This window comes from Amphiura filiformis, chromosome 16, assembly GCF_039555335.1.
Source record: "Amphiura filiformis chromosome 16, Afil_fr2py, whole genome shotgun sequence".
Taxonomy (NCBI): Eukaryota; Metazoa; Echinodermata; class Ophiuroidea; order Amphilepidida; family Amphiuridae; genus Amphiura; species Amphiura filiformis.
The window spans coordinates 39,025,640-39,037,069 of NC_092643.1; the positions used below are offsets into that span (position 1 = coordinate 39,025,640).

Below are 11,430 nucleotides of genomic sequence, written 5' to 3' on the forward strand. Positions count from 1 at the left end.
GTCAGTGGCGGGGCCACGGGGGCATGAGGAGGAAAATGCCCCCGACCCAGTCAGAACTCTTCCCCCCGTTGCCCCTCAGTAATAACCCTAAATTACGAAAATGTCCACTTTTTGCTGAAATTTTGCGCAAAATTAGTTGATTTTGCCTCCTGAAATTCACTTTGCCCCTTCATTTCTCGCGCCGCCACTGGGCAGAGTCATGACATTTAATATTTAAGATACAAGTACAATGGTTATAATTATAAAAGAAAGAATATAAGAAACATGAACAATGAAATCATAATAATAAACAATATAAATATATAGGCCTACACGGGGATTTTTATAATGAAACTGGGGATCTCCGGTTTTATTCGCCAATTTCAAATTGTGTTTCAAAAGCTGCTAAGTGGTTTCCTTTCATTTTACCTCATTATTTCGACTTACAATGGTCAGAAAACATCCTTGACAGTTGTTACTAATATCGTGTAATAAATGTTGGCAAAGAATACCAAAATTAAAATTTGACCGCAATCATTATGGCTTAAACTGGCAGTAGACCAGATTTGAGGGCTCGTAAACATGGAGGGAACAAAGGAGATGATGACAAGGGTATAAGAACAATTCGCCGCTGTTTTGAGAAACTGTCGTATGACGAAAAATGCAGTTTTGAGAAAATCTCATTTAAAGTTGTTTTTTTGAAGATTCACTGGAGAGCGCCAAAATAAAATGTGTTTATTATTATCAAAGAATATAATCAATAATATATCTGTCTTTGTTCTCAACATAATACAAACTGTTCATTAGTTCACTAATTATAAGTAATTAATCTGCAAACCCATACGACAGTATGCCAAAACATGCACAATTTGACAACCTATGTATTAATAATGATACGTCATCCAATACGACAGTAGAGACATTGCGATGTTCCAAACGCAGCACGTGGAACGTACGTTTTCACGTACGTTTTACGTACGTTAATACGGTGTTAAATATTGCTAGTCTCGGTTCCAAACTGGATTGTGGTCATTCGACACGAAGGAGAAGTTGCGAGCCAGCTGGAATGAAAGAATATAATATTTGATCTAATCTAATCTAGGTCGATAGAGGACATAGTGATTGAAAAAATAACAGTAAGCTGAGTCTCTGCTTAATTCAAACAGGCCACTTTTGATTTTGACTAAAATTTTGACCTACATGCTGATTAAACTAATTGTTTTTTTGTGCTCCCCAAATATATTAGTTGCCCAAAAACATATATTTTGGAAGATTAAAGATCACTACATCCATACATCATGACTTTACTTTCAAAATGAGACTTTTTCGTCCTGAAAATTGGGCGCGTTGCATGGACTTAGACATGATGTAAAATCAGCATATTTCAACGTACCATCTGCGTTTTATTCTACGCTGGAATCCAAAATGGGAAATCGCAATGTCATTTTTTTGTACGCAAAGTATCACACACATTTCAATGGGCAATATCTGCGTATGAATATTGCGTTTAAAGTTAGTCCATTTTTAACACATCGCTGTACCTTTATTATAATGATTTGTTAGAAACAAAAAGAATCATAATAATAATTAGACTTTCCTTCGTATGTTCATTATCTTTGACTGTCTTTAACATAATTGTGAAATGGACAAATTTTGTGCATTTTCAACGATGTATCTACGTCGATTTCGCACGTGGAATATCTTCAAAAATAGCTAAATACGTAACCTCACTTCGATACAGAAGAGTGCTTTTGAATAGATCAACGTACGTCCGATGTCTACGTTTGGAAATCACAATGTCTCGAGTATGTCAAAATAATAGGCAACTGCAGTTACACGGTGGCCTATGGCGACGTATCATGATACGACTGTATGTCAAAATATAGAATGACTTTTTCCGGGGGGGTTGAGATAAAAACTCTGTCGTATCACACTAATCTCATTAATAATTACATTTAGGTCTCAAATCTTTGTGATTATATAGAGTTTCATTCACAGATTTTGAAAGTTTATATAACTCATTTTGCCCAAAAATCGTCATACGACAGTGTGTCAAAACAGCGACGAATTGTTGACAACTAAAAATAACCAATGAAGCTTGCATTTCTGATCATTTATTTCAAAATTGAGGATGAATAATTGTAGCATGTACTTTTTTTAGCATGTAGTGTTTCTAGAATTTTGCAGGAGGCATACATTAATACCTTAGAACTAGGGAATATTCATCAGGTGGCAAACTATCATCACAACATAACAGATTTTACTTGGTAAGAAATGTATTTATTTTAGACTATTTATTATGAGGTATCTTTAATGAAAGCGACCATGGGAGAGTTTTCATCAAACCATTCAATCATCCTCTGGATGTTTGATGAGTGGTTGTCATTCATTCTTCAATTAGATCGGATGCATTAAAAATACGTTCCATAATTTCGTCACATTGAAGACACCATAGACTGGAGAAAGTAAGTCTATGAAAATAAATTGCAACACAAGAACAACCCTTATTAGTCCGTAAAATAATGATGAATATGTAGTGTTTCTAGAATTTAGCAGGAGGACATAACATTAATACATTAGAGAACTAGGGAATTAAAATGGAATTTATAAGGATGACAAATTATTATCCTAACATGAAAACCTAATTCTTGGTTAGATATATATATTTATTTACGACTATTATGAGGTATCTTTAATGAAAGCGATCATGGGAGAGTTTCTATCAAACCATTCAATCATCCTCTGGATGTTTGATGAGTTGTTGTCATTAATTCTGCAATTAGATCGGATGCATTATAGATATGTTCCATAATTTCGTCATATTTCCTTTGAAAGACATAACAAGACTAGAAAGAACTACTATGATTTAAAATAAATCCTAAAAGATTGTGATTAGGGACCAATCAGGTATATAAGATTTAAAATTAAATCTTACAGATTTAAAATTCAAAAACTAAGATTAAATTTTAAATCTAAAATTGATTGGTCCGTAATTGCAACCTTAGGGATTTATTTTTAAATCCTTGTAATTTAGAGTGCAGTCTATGAAAATATATTGCAACACGTGGACAACCCTTATTACCGTAAAATAAAAATTAATGATTTTGTCAAAAATTCACACCAAAGTATTTTTCAGAAAAAGTAGAGTTTGACCTAACTACGGCACAACGTTCTTGAGTTATAAGCGAAGGTGATCAGAAGGTGGATTGGAAGGTGGTTAGTTTTTTGAGCACACTGAAAGCCAAACTGGTGTCAAGGTGACTCTAAAAGCAGAGTCCAGCCACTCTGCGACTCTATGTCTAAAATGATTCCATTCTGTCTAGAATGATTTGTTATTACAGATTTCCGGCAATAAAGGTCAACCCCCATTGCAGCTTACCATGACCTATTTTGCGATGTTTCCTAGGTGACGAAACACCCTAGATGGTGAGAACCATTTCTTATTTGACTTCATTTTATATACATGACGAACAATTTGAGACCAGTTTCATTGAAATGGAGCACTTTTTTGACCCATGTGTGGCAAAAAAGAAAAAAAAAAGAAAAAACTGACCGTCCCAATTTTGCCTTTTTATAGGTAAAAATATACTTTTTCTGAATCATTATGACCAGATGAATACTTTGGCGTGGTTTGACCCCTGTTGACCTATAGGGACATTTTTTGAATTTTTTACCATAGCTGATCATTTTTATATGTATAGAAAAACAGGAAATGACCCTCAGTGTGGTTGCTTTTAACCGCGAAAAGTGTCAAATAAAAGTGATCCCATAAAAGGGTTAAAATGTTGACCAAGTTGTTTTTAGTGTGTATTATTAAAACCAGGATCATTAATTGATGAACTTATTCTATAAAACCCCGTTATTGGATTTTAAATATTTACAAATTCTGTTCCATCCACTGTCGAGCTTCGTCCGTCATGAGACCTTTTTGCGCAATGATACTGTTACCTACAAAGACAATTTTATCATCAGCCCCGATGATAATAATGCGATCTGGATGCGAGCTGTAGGTTATTGCGAAGTTGTTATCCATTGTGTCGAGCACGAGACGTACTTTGGTGTTGTCTGATGGGTTGGTTGTAAACGTGTTATGAACGGAATCAATGTCTATCAGATCTCTGCGAATACAACAAAAATGAGCATCAAACACATGGTTAAGAATCGTTTTTAAAAAATGAGCTTATCAATCTATAGGCCATAGCACGTGCCAAAATGATCTGGTTAAATATGACGTTTTTATTTTGCTCACCCGACAGATACATGTATGTATAATTAAAGACAGAGATAAAAAGAATGTATCGCGTCTGATGTCACTGTCATTACGATCCTTGATTGGTTAACACAGGTTAATCAGCGCGTAAAAGGAAGACCGATCTATCTGGTGCTGATCGGAGAAAAAGAATAGCAGCAAATGGCGAAAAATTCCGTACTTTTACACTGGCAAAAAGCAGCTTTTCTAGGCATTGTGAACATGGTGCCTTCGGTTAAGAAAGTTTCCTACTATAAAGACCTAACTTTTGAGATGGTTTGCATGTCGAAAGGTGCAAAATTAACAATAAGGCGCCCGCGCCCGGTTATAAATCCGCGTTCAGCAAGTCATCATCACGACACTTGTAAACAAACCGTGCTCGAATTTGATTGACAGATGACGTCAGACGCGATAAATTCTTTTTATCTATGTCTTAAATTATAGCAGAGGATTTGTTGCTGCAGCATTTGTAGTTACCACTGGTCACGTGTTTACCGCAGAGTCGACTGTACGTTGTCATGGTTTTGTATGCCGTGTGAACACTATTTTGATTTTATTCGAGACTTCGGCACAAAACTTGAAGTGAATATGGCCAATAAAAGATGATTTTCTGATCTAAAATTAATTATTACCTTGCAGCTTGAATCCTATCTTCAATTCTTTTATGTTGTGTCATGAAGCAAAACTTTTCTCCATAGTTCCATTTTTCCTTTGGATGGGCTTCCGCCTGGTAGACGCAGAGGAAGTTTGCCCTATCTTGGTAGTCGGCGAAAAGTTTAGCCAAAGAACCACTCAAGACACAGGCCTGTTATACAGAATAACCGAAATGACACTATAACATACATGGCATATATGCCAACCCAAGAAATTTTAGTCAAAATGCTTTAGTTGATAGCTGAATCAACATCTTGTCCTACCACAACTGTAAAATCACTGGCGTGTGACCATTTAATATGGACTCAGTGGCTATTGTTTTAACTTAGCCGTGTAAAAATTGCAGTTGCGCATTGTCAATTAAAATAATATTTAAAATCCCATGTTTCTCCACTTTTTTTACAGTAATTTGCAGAACACCTTGCAGAATTGTTTGACAATCGTGTGATTGCTTTGAAGTAACAAGTGGAATGGCCCCTAAGATCCCCTGATCTTACACCTCTGGGTTTCTTCTTGTGGGGCTATCTGCAATAATAGGTTTTTACAAGTCCTCCTGCGGTCCTTGATGAACTCCAGAAAAATATAAACTGAGCTCAAAAAGAAAGAAACTTATAGTGTTTCACAAACTTCAAACTCTACTCTACATGTCAGTAACTAAGCAGTTGTCCAACTGACACAGCAAAATACACTGACATGGAACAGCTTCATGGACCACATTCACAGCCCAATAACTGACAGCCAGCACAAGAAATCTGTGTGAATGCATACGAGATCCTTGTACACATGATAATTCCTAAAGAGTAAGTGGAATAGTGTGGAACAAGGCTTGTTTCTTGAAGAAAATGCGTGAAAAGCAGAAAACTGTACCGTTTTGGAAATTACCATATGTGCAAGGACCTTGTATGCATTCTCACAGATTCACTATATATAGGAGTTTTCCACCCCACCCCAAGTGGAAAAGAAATCTACGCCACTGTCTACACGGACGTAAACTCCTCAATCTTACCTGAAATGGGGGTCAGGAAAGAGACGAAGCAATAATCACCAATGGTTGGGATTGATGAGTACGAAGTGTCGAGAGCGGAATGATCTCTTTTGTTTCTGCTGACACCAAATCAATATCTGGACGGACAGAACCAATTTCTGGCGGTTTCTTCATAATATCGGAAATCCTTACGATGTGATGGAGTTCGGCGACAAACTGTGCAAAATTGAAAATAAAAAACATGACAAATGCATCTATAATTATAAAGGGCATGATCTAGTCACTTGGCCTCTTGTTTGCAACAACAAACATGACGGCTGTTCATAAAAGTAAGATTCTTTAAAATCGAAATAATCTTCTATTATACATTCCACAACAGCTGTTTGGAGTAACCTTCATTTTAATGCAGGTATTATATATTATCAATTGACGGACTCACTCACTGACTCCACACTATACAGTTAGGAAGAGATTAGAGACATTGCGTCTGTTTGAATTTAGGCATAACTCACTGTTATTTTTTCAATCACAATGCCCTCTATCGACCTAGGTTAGAAGCTGTTAGATTAGATCAAATATTATAGTCTTCAAGTCTAGCTGTCTTGTTCTCCTTCGTGACGAATGAGCACAATCCAGTCTGGAACCGAGACTAGCAATATTTAACACCGTATTAACGTACGTAAAAACGTACGCAAAAACGTACGTTCCACGTGCTGCGTTTGGAAAATCGCAATGTCTCTATTAATCCTCATTTCCGTTACCTATTTCGGACAATGGTCGAGGTCCAATGACCTTTAACCTTTTCCCAACACCCCAATGTATTATGGAATCAATTATAAAAGGTAATTTCAGTTTAGTGTCTTTTTAAACTAATTGTTGTAAGGATCATCGTCAATTTGATGGACGAATAAAGATCTGTTAAAGTTGATGACTTTCAGATAACTCTTCTACCCTTCAGATAAAATCCTGTTTACGACAATATGTTGCGAAACCAATTTAAATTCCTTTTTAGGGGTGTTACCGTAAAAAAAGAAAGAAAAAGCGCAGTGATTTATAGTGCGCTACGCACAGGCACTAGACGTTGATCCACAAGCCTCAGCAGTCAGCACACTTTGCAGGTTGTCGCTGACCACTACGGCCCCACATCATTCCATAAACCATTTAACAACAATACAGGGACTTTGCTGTTACAAGAGCGCACACCCTATACATTTCGCAAATAACCTTCGCAACCAGGATCAGCTCCCCGAGTTAGGTAAGGGTTACAAAGAGACAATTAACAGTAAGTTTCTTGCCCAGGGGAATTTCAAGCTAACTCAATATTCCCACGAGATCGTACTAGGCACTGCCAGGGTTCGAACCCGAAACCTCTAGCGTAAACACTCGATAGTTAACATTATTATGTGCTTACTATCGAGCGCTTTTAAAACATGCATACATGAAGAGCCCCGTCCACAAAAGTGTAAGGGGTTTTGAGCAAATCATCGAATAGAAATAAATATACGAACGAGTAAACCTGCAAATTTGTGTCTCAACCCCATTAGCTCAGTTGGTAAAGCGCCCGACTTTGGTACAATTTCATGTTTTTAAAAGCGCTCGATAGTAAACACATTATGCTAATGATTGAGTTTTTACGGTATTTGCTCAAAGGGGCAAATCCCGTTTAGAGTATGTTCTAAAAATCTCTGGGCGCCCATGTGTACACTAGTATGAAACTAATATGTGCCCCAGAAACCCTGCTAAATGTACGAGTACATTTTATCGGGATTGTATTTAGTTTTATTTTATCTAGCATTAGAAGCACAATATTCACACAAAATCTGTAAATCAGTGCATTCAAATTTACATTGAAACTTAAATTAAGACGTTTAATCGTTGGCATGGTTGGCTTACCTCTGGATCGTTCATCCATCGTCCCATCAACTTGAATATCTTAAAGCCTTTGATGTCTTTGACGTATTTACCAAGGCCACATTCCTCCATGACCTGCTTTCCTACCTGCTCATTAATAGCCTACACAAGATATATAAGTATTGTATGTGCATCAATTAGATGTATATTAATTATTTTAAGTAAAATAATGGATATACACCTAGACAAAATCGGAACACCAATTATTTTTCCTTGCTACTGTCTCTAACTCTAAGCACCCTCCTGAACAACATATACGTATAAAAAAAGAGGAAGTAGGGGAAAGTGCTAATTTGCATAAAACAAAAATGGCCGCTAATGCAGGGCTCAAATTTCAAAATTGAGCGAGTATGGATAAAAACCAGCTAATTGTATTCCTCTCATTATTAGGATCAGGAAAAGTATAGTTTGACCTATTTCCAATGTATAGGACAAAAACGCCCATTGAATCATATTAACCTTGACCTATTTTGCGATGTTACCCAGGTAACAAAACACCTAAGATGTGGCAAACTATCAAAATAGGAACATTGTTGATATTTTTACCCCTGTGGACAATAGTGGAGACCAAAAAAAGACAATTATGACTATAACTCAAGAACTGTACATCGTAGATAGGTCAAACTATACTTTTTCTGAATCCGACCTAATAATGAGAGGAATTCATTGATATGGGTTTTAACCAGAATTGACCAATTTTGAAATTTGAGCCCTGCATAAGCGGCCATATTTTATATGTTGGGATGTTTTTTAGAGATACTTACAACAACAAAAAAACATTGATGTTCCAAGTTTTCCAATTGGCTCGTCTAATATAGGATATGGTCCCAAATGCGAGTGAATTTGATGAGGCTCTTCAAATTTGGACAAATTTCAACAATGTAAATAAATCGAGGAATATTTTATTATACCAAACAAGATATCATATTAAGGTCATGTCTTCCATATAGGGTAAGATGGGGTAAGTGGCACAGTGGGGTAAGTGGGACACTTACTATACTACATCTTCATTGCAGCACTAAATCCACCAAGGCGATACCGAATGGTGACTTACCCCATTGCAAATATGTATGTTATAATTTCACTGCTCAATATTGGAGTTTATTTGGTATTTGAGCTGTGGGAGATGCTTGAGACCAACACCGCCTTGATGTGGCGGCCAACTTTGAGGAATTATACTTATTTATTACCAAATGTTTGAAAATCTTTGCTGAGAATTATGGACAAAATTGAGAGATAGTAATTTCATTTTCCATAAAAAGAATGCTTTTTATAAGCCTAATAGCAAAATATCATGATGAAATTAAGCAAATGAGCCAATTAGGGCCTATTTAATGGTTCTTGAAATTATTTTTTGATACAAAATATAACAAAATTAAATTACATATAATGCCGCCAACAAGCTCAAAAATTAAATTAATACTGAACACGCCTACTGAATGACTTGATTATTAATTTTGTGGCTGAAAATCGCAAATCGTGGGTTTATTGGGGTTTTGTCACTAAAAACCAAGAAAAAAATCTGCCTCATGTATCTTTTCAGATGCAATTAATAAACTCAATGATAGTATAGTATTACTATTTTTTGGTATAATTATGTTAATAATGCCCAAATGCTCGAATATAAGTATGCATTGCTGTATAATATTTTCTTTTAATGTAATAATATCATAAATATATGTGTCAAATTTATCTCTACCCCAGAATGTGTCCCACTTACCCCCAACGTGTTGGGGTAAGTGGGACAGTTGAATCATTACATAATTGGCCCCATCCTTCTGTACTGAATTGGAGTATCGCCCCAAAACTACATGTAACACCAGACATTATCCTAGGATTATACTTGAATTATAAAAACGTAACTCCAATTTTTATTCACTTTACATGTGTTTTATATCCAATAATATCCTTAAGTGTCCCACTTACCCCATCTTACCCTATGGGGTGTGTGGAATAGACCAATAGACATCTTACCCATAATTTGAAAAGGCCATCTTTTTCTGACGGGTCGTACTACTCATAAAGCTTATGTGTGTTAGGATCCATGATCATCTCCCTATGTTTCTTTATTATCTTCATTGCGAGTTGCTTATCGGAGGATACCATCTGGAACAACTGCTGCCAGTTAGGATCTGCCTGCATCTCCTGTTTCAAGGCGTCCATGTTTTTCTGGTTTTAAAAAACGAATGCGCATTGAAAAATCAAGTGCTAATTATTACAAGGTTACTTCTACATACCCCGGGTAAACGCCGCGGAAAAGAACATAGGTAGCCCTATAGAGAGCTTGAGATTTCCAAACGTACGTTTCCCTGGTTTCAAACGCCATTTTGAATAGATGCAGGGTTGTTTGAAACGTATGTTTGGAAATCGCAAACTCTCTATGCGGGATCTTGAATAGATGCACAGGCGTTTGAAACGTACGTTTGGAAATAGCAAGCTCTCTAATGCCAACTTATTAAACAAGGAAATGGAGTTCTAAATACGTACCGAATAAAAAAAATATAATAAATAAATAAATATATTATAGCAGGTAATCACAATCGATAGAAAAATGGTGAATTATCTTGAATGTACAGCATATTGTAAAATGAGTCGCATCTGCTCTCCACCAGTCCTTTACCACAAAAACTGCCCTCAAAATGCGATACTTTTTCACTGTGAACTTGCTGCTATTAGTATTTTAAAACGCAAAGTCCGTCCGGGTGTTAGATTGCATTTTTTTGAAATCGTATTTCATGCTGATTATATACATATATAAATTGTTTTGTGATTATTTTCAATTTTCTCGCGAATTTTATTTTAAAAGTGGTTTAATTATGCTCCCGTACACGCAAATTTCTAAAATTAAACACCACATATGTTCAGCGACTTCACCCAATGGATTGTTATAGTGGCGTAAGCATGGGTGTTGAATTTCATCATGAAAACTCCTTCTAAATTCATCTATATATGCAAAACATTTGATCATTCTATTGTGATAATCAGTTTTATGTTTTAGTAAAATAATTTTCTTATGCACAAAACCAAAATATTTTACTCACTTGACGGTTTCGTCTTTCATGGTCGATAGGCATCATCAGAATGACGTTGGTAGATCCTTACTTCCGGTAGGAGAGGATCATACACGTTGCCAAGGTAGTGGGCCCCCTCGTCTCTGTTCATGACATTGGGTCCTCGTCTCCTGATCCATACGTCCTACCGGAAGTAAGTATCTACCAACATTATTCTGATGATGCCTATCGACCGTAATAGGCGTTTTGATAATAAGACAATTATTTTACTGTGTATCTACAAACCTGATGAATCTATTTAGTGAGTTTATATGTTTGTTTTCCTACAAATCTATACAATATTCTCTTAAGTTTTATGGATCTGTTAGAATTAATCAATTAAAACATTTTTTGCTTGTCATGTCGTCTGTGTTGATTGTAAATACTACGGGGGGACCGTGTATGCGCGTAAAATATAGCTGACCCTGGTAACCTTGCTTTCCCTGCACAGGCGTACCTTCTTTATATACGTCTAGCCCTTTTCTATTCCCAGATTATCCATTGTATTCCTTTTGTTTGAGGTTCGTTGCCTCGACCATTACCTAGAGTAATGGAGGTAGCTAGTTGCCCAGAGACCGTTATCAACACAATAGCTCAAGATA

The 11,430-nt window shown here is 36.2% G+C and overlaps 1 protein-coding gene across 1 annotated transcript; it reads right to left on the minus strand.

Annotated features, from left to right (window-relative positions):
- Window positions 1-3,856: 3,856 nt before the first annotated feature.
- On the minus strand, window positions 3,857-9,941 carry LOC140172629 (thyroxine 5-deiodinase-like). Its single transcript, XM_072195765.1, has 5 exons — window positions 9,882-9,941; window positions 7,761-7,880; window positions 5,928-6,083; window positions 4,861-5,033; window positions 3,857-4,097 (listed from the first exon to the last, which is right to left on the minus strand). Exons 1-5 carry the CDS (start codon window positions 9,939-9,941, stop codon window positions 3,857-3,859), a joined length of 750 nt encoding a protein of 249 aa, XP_072051866.1.
- Between the last annotated feature and the right edge of the window lie 1,489 nt (window positions 9,942-11,430).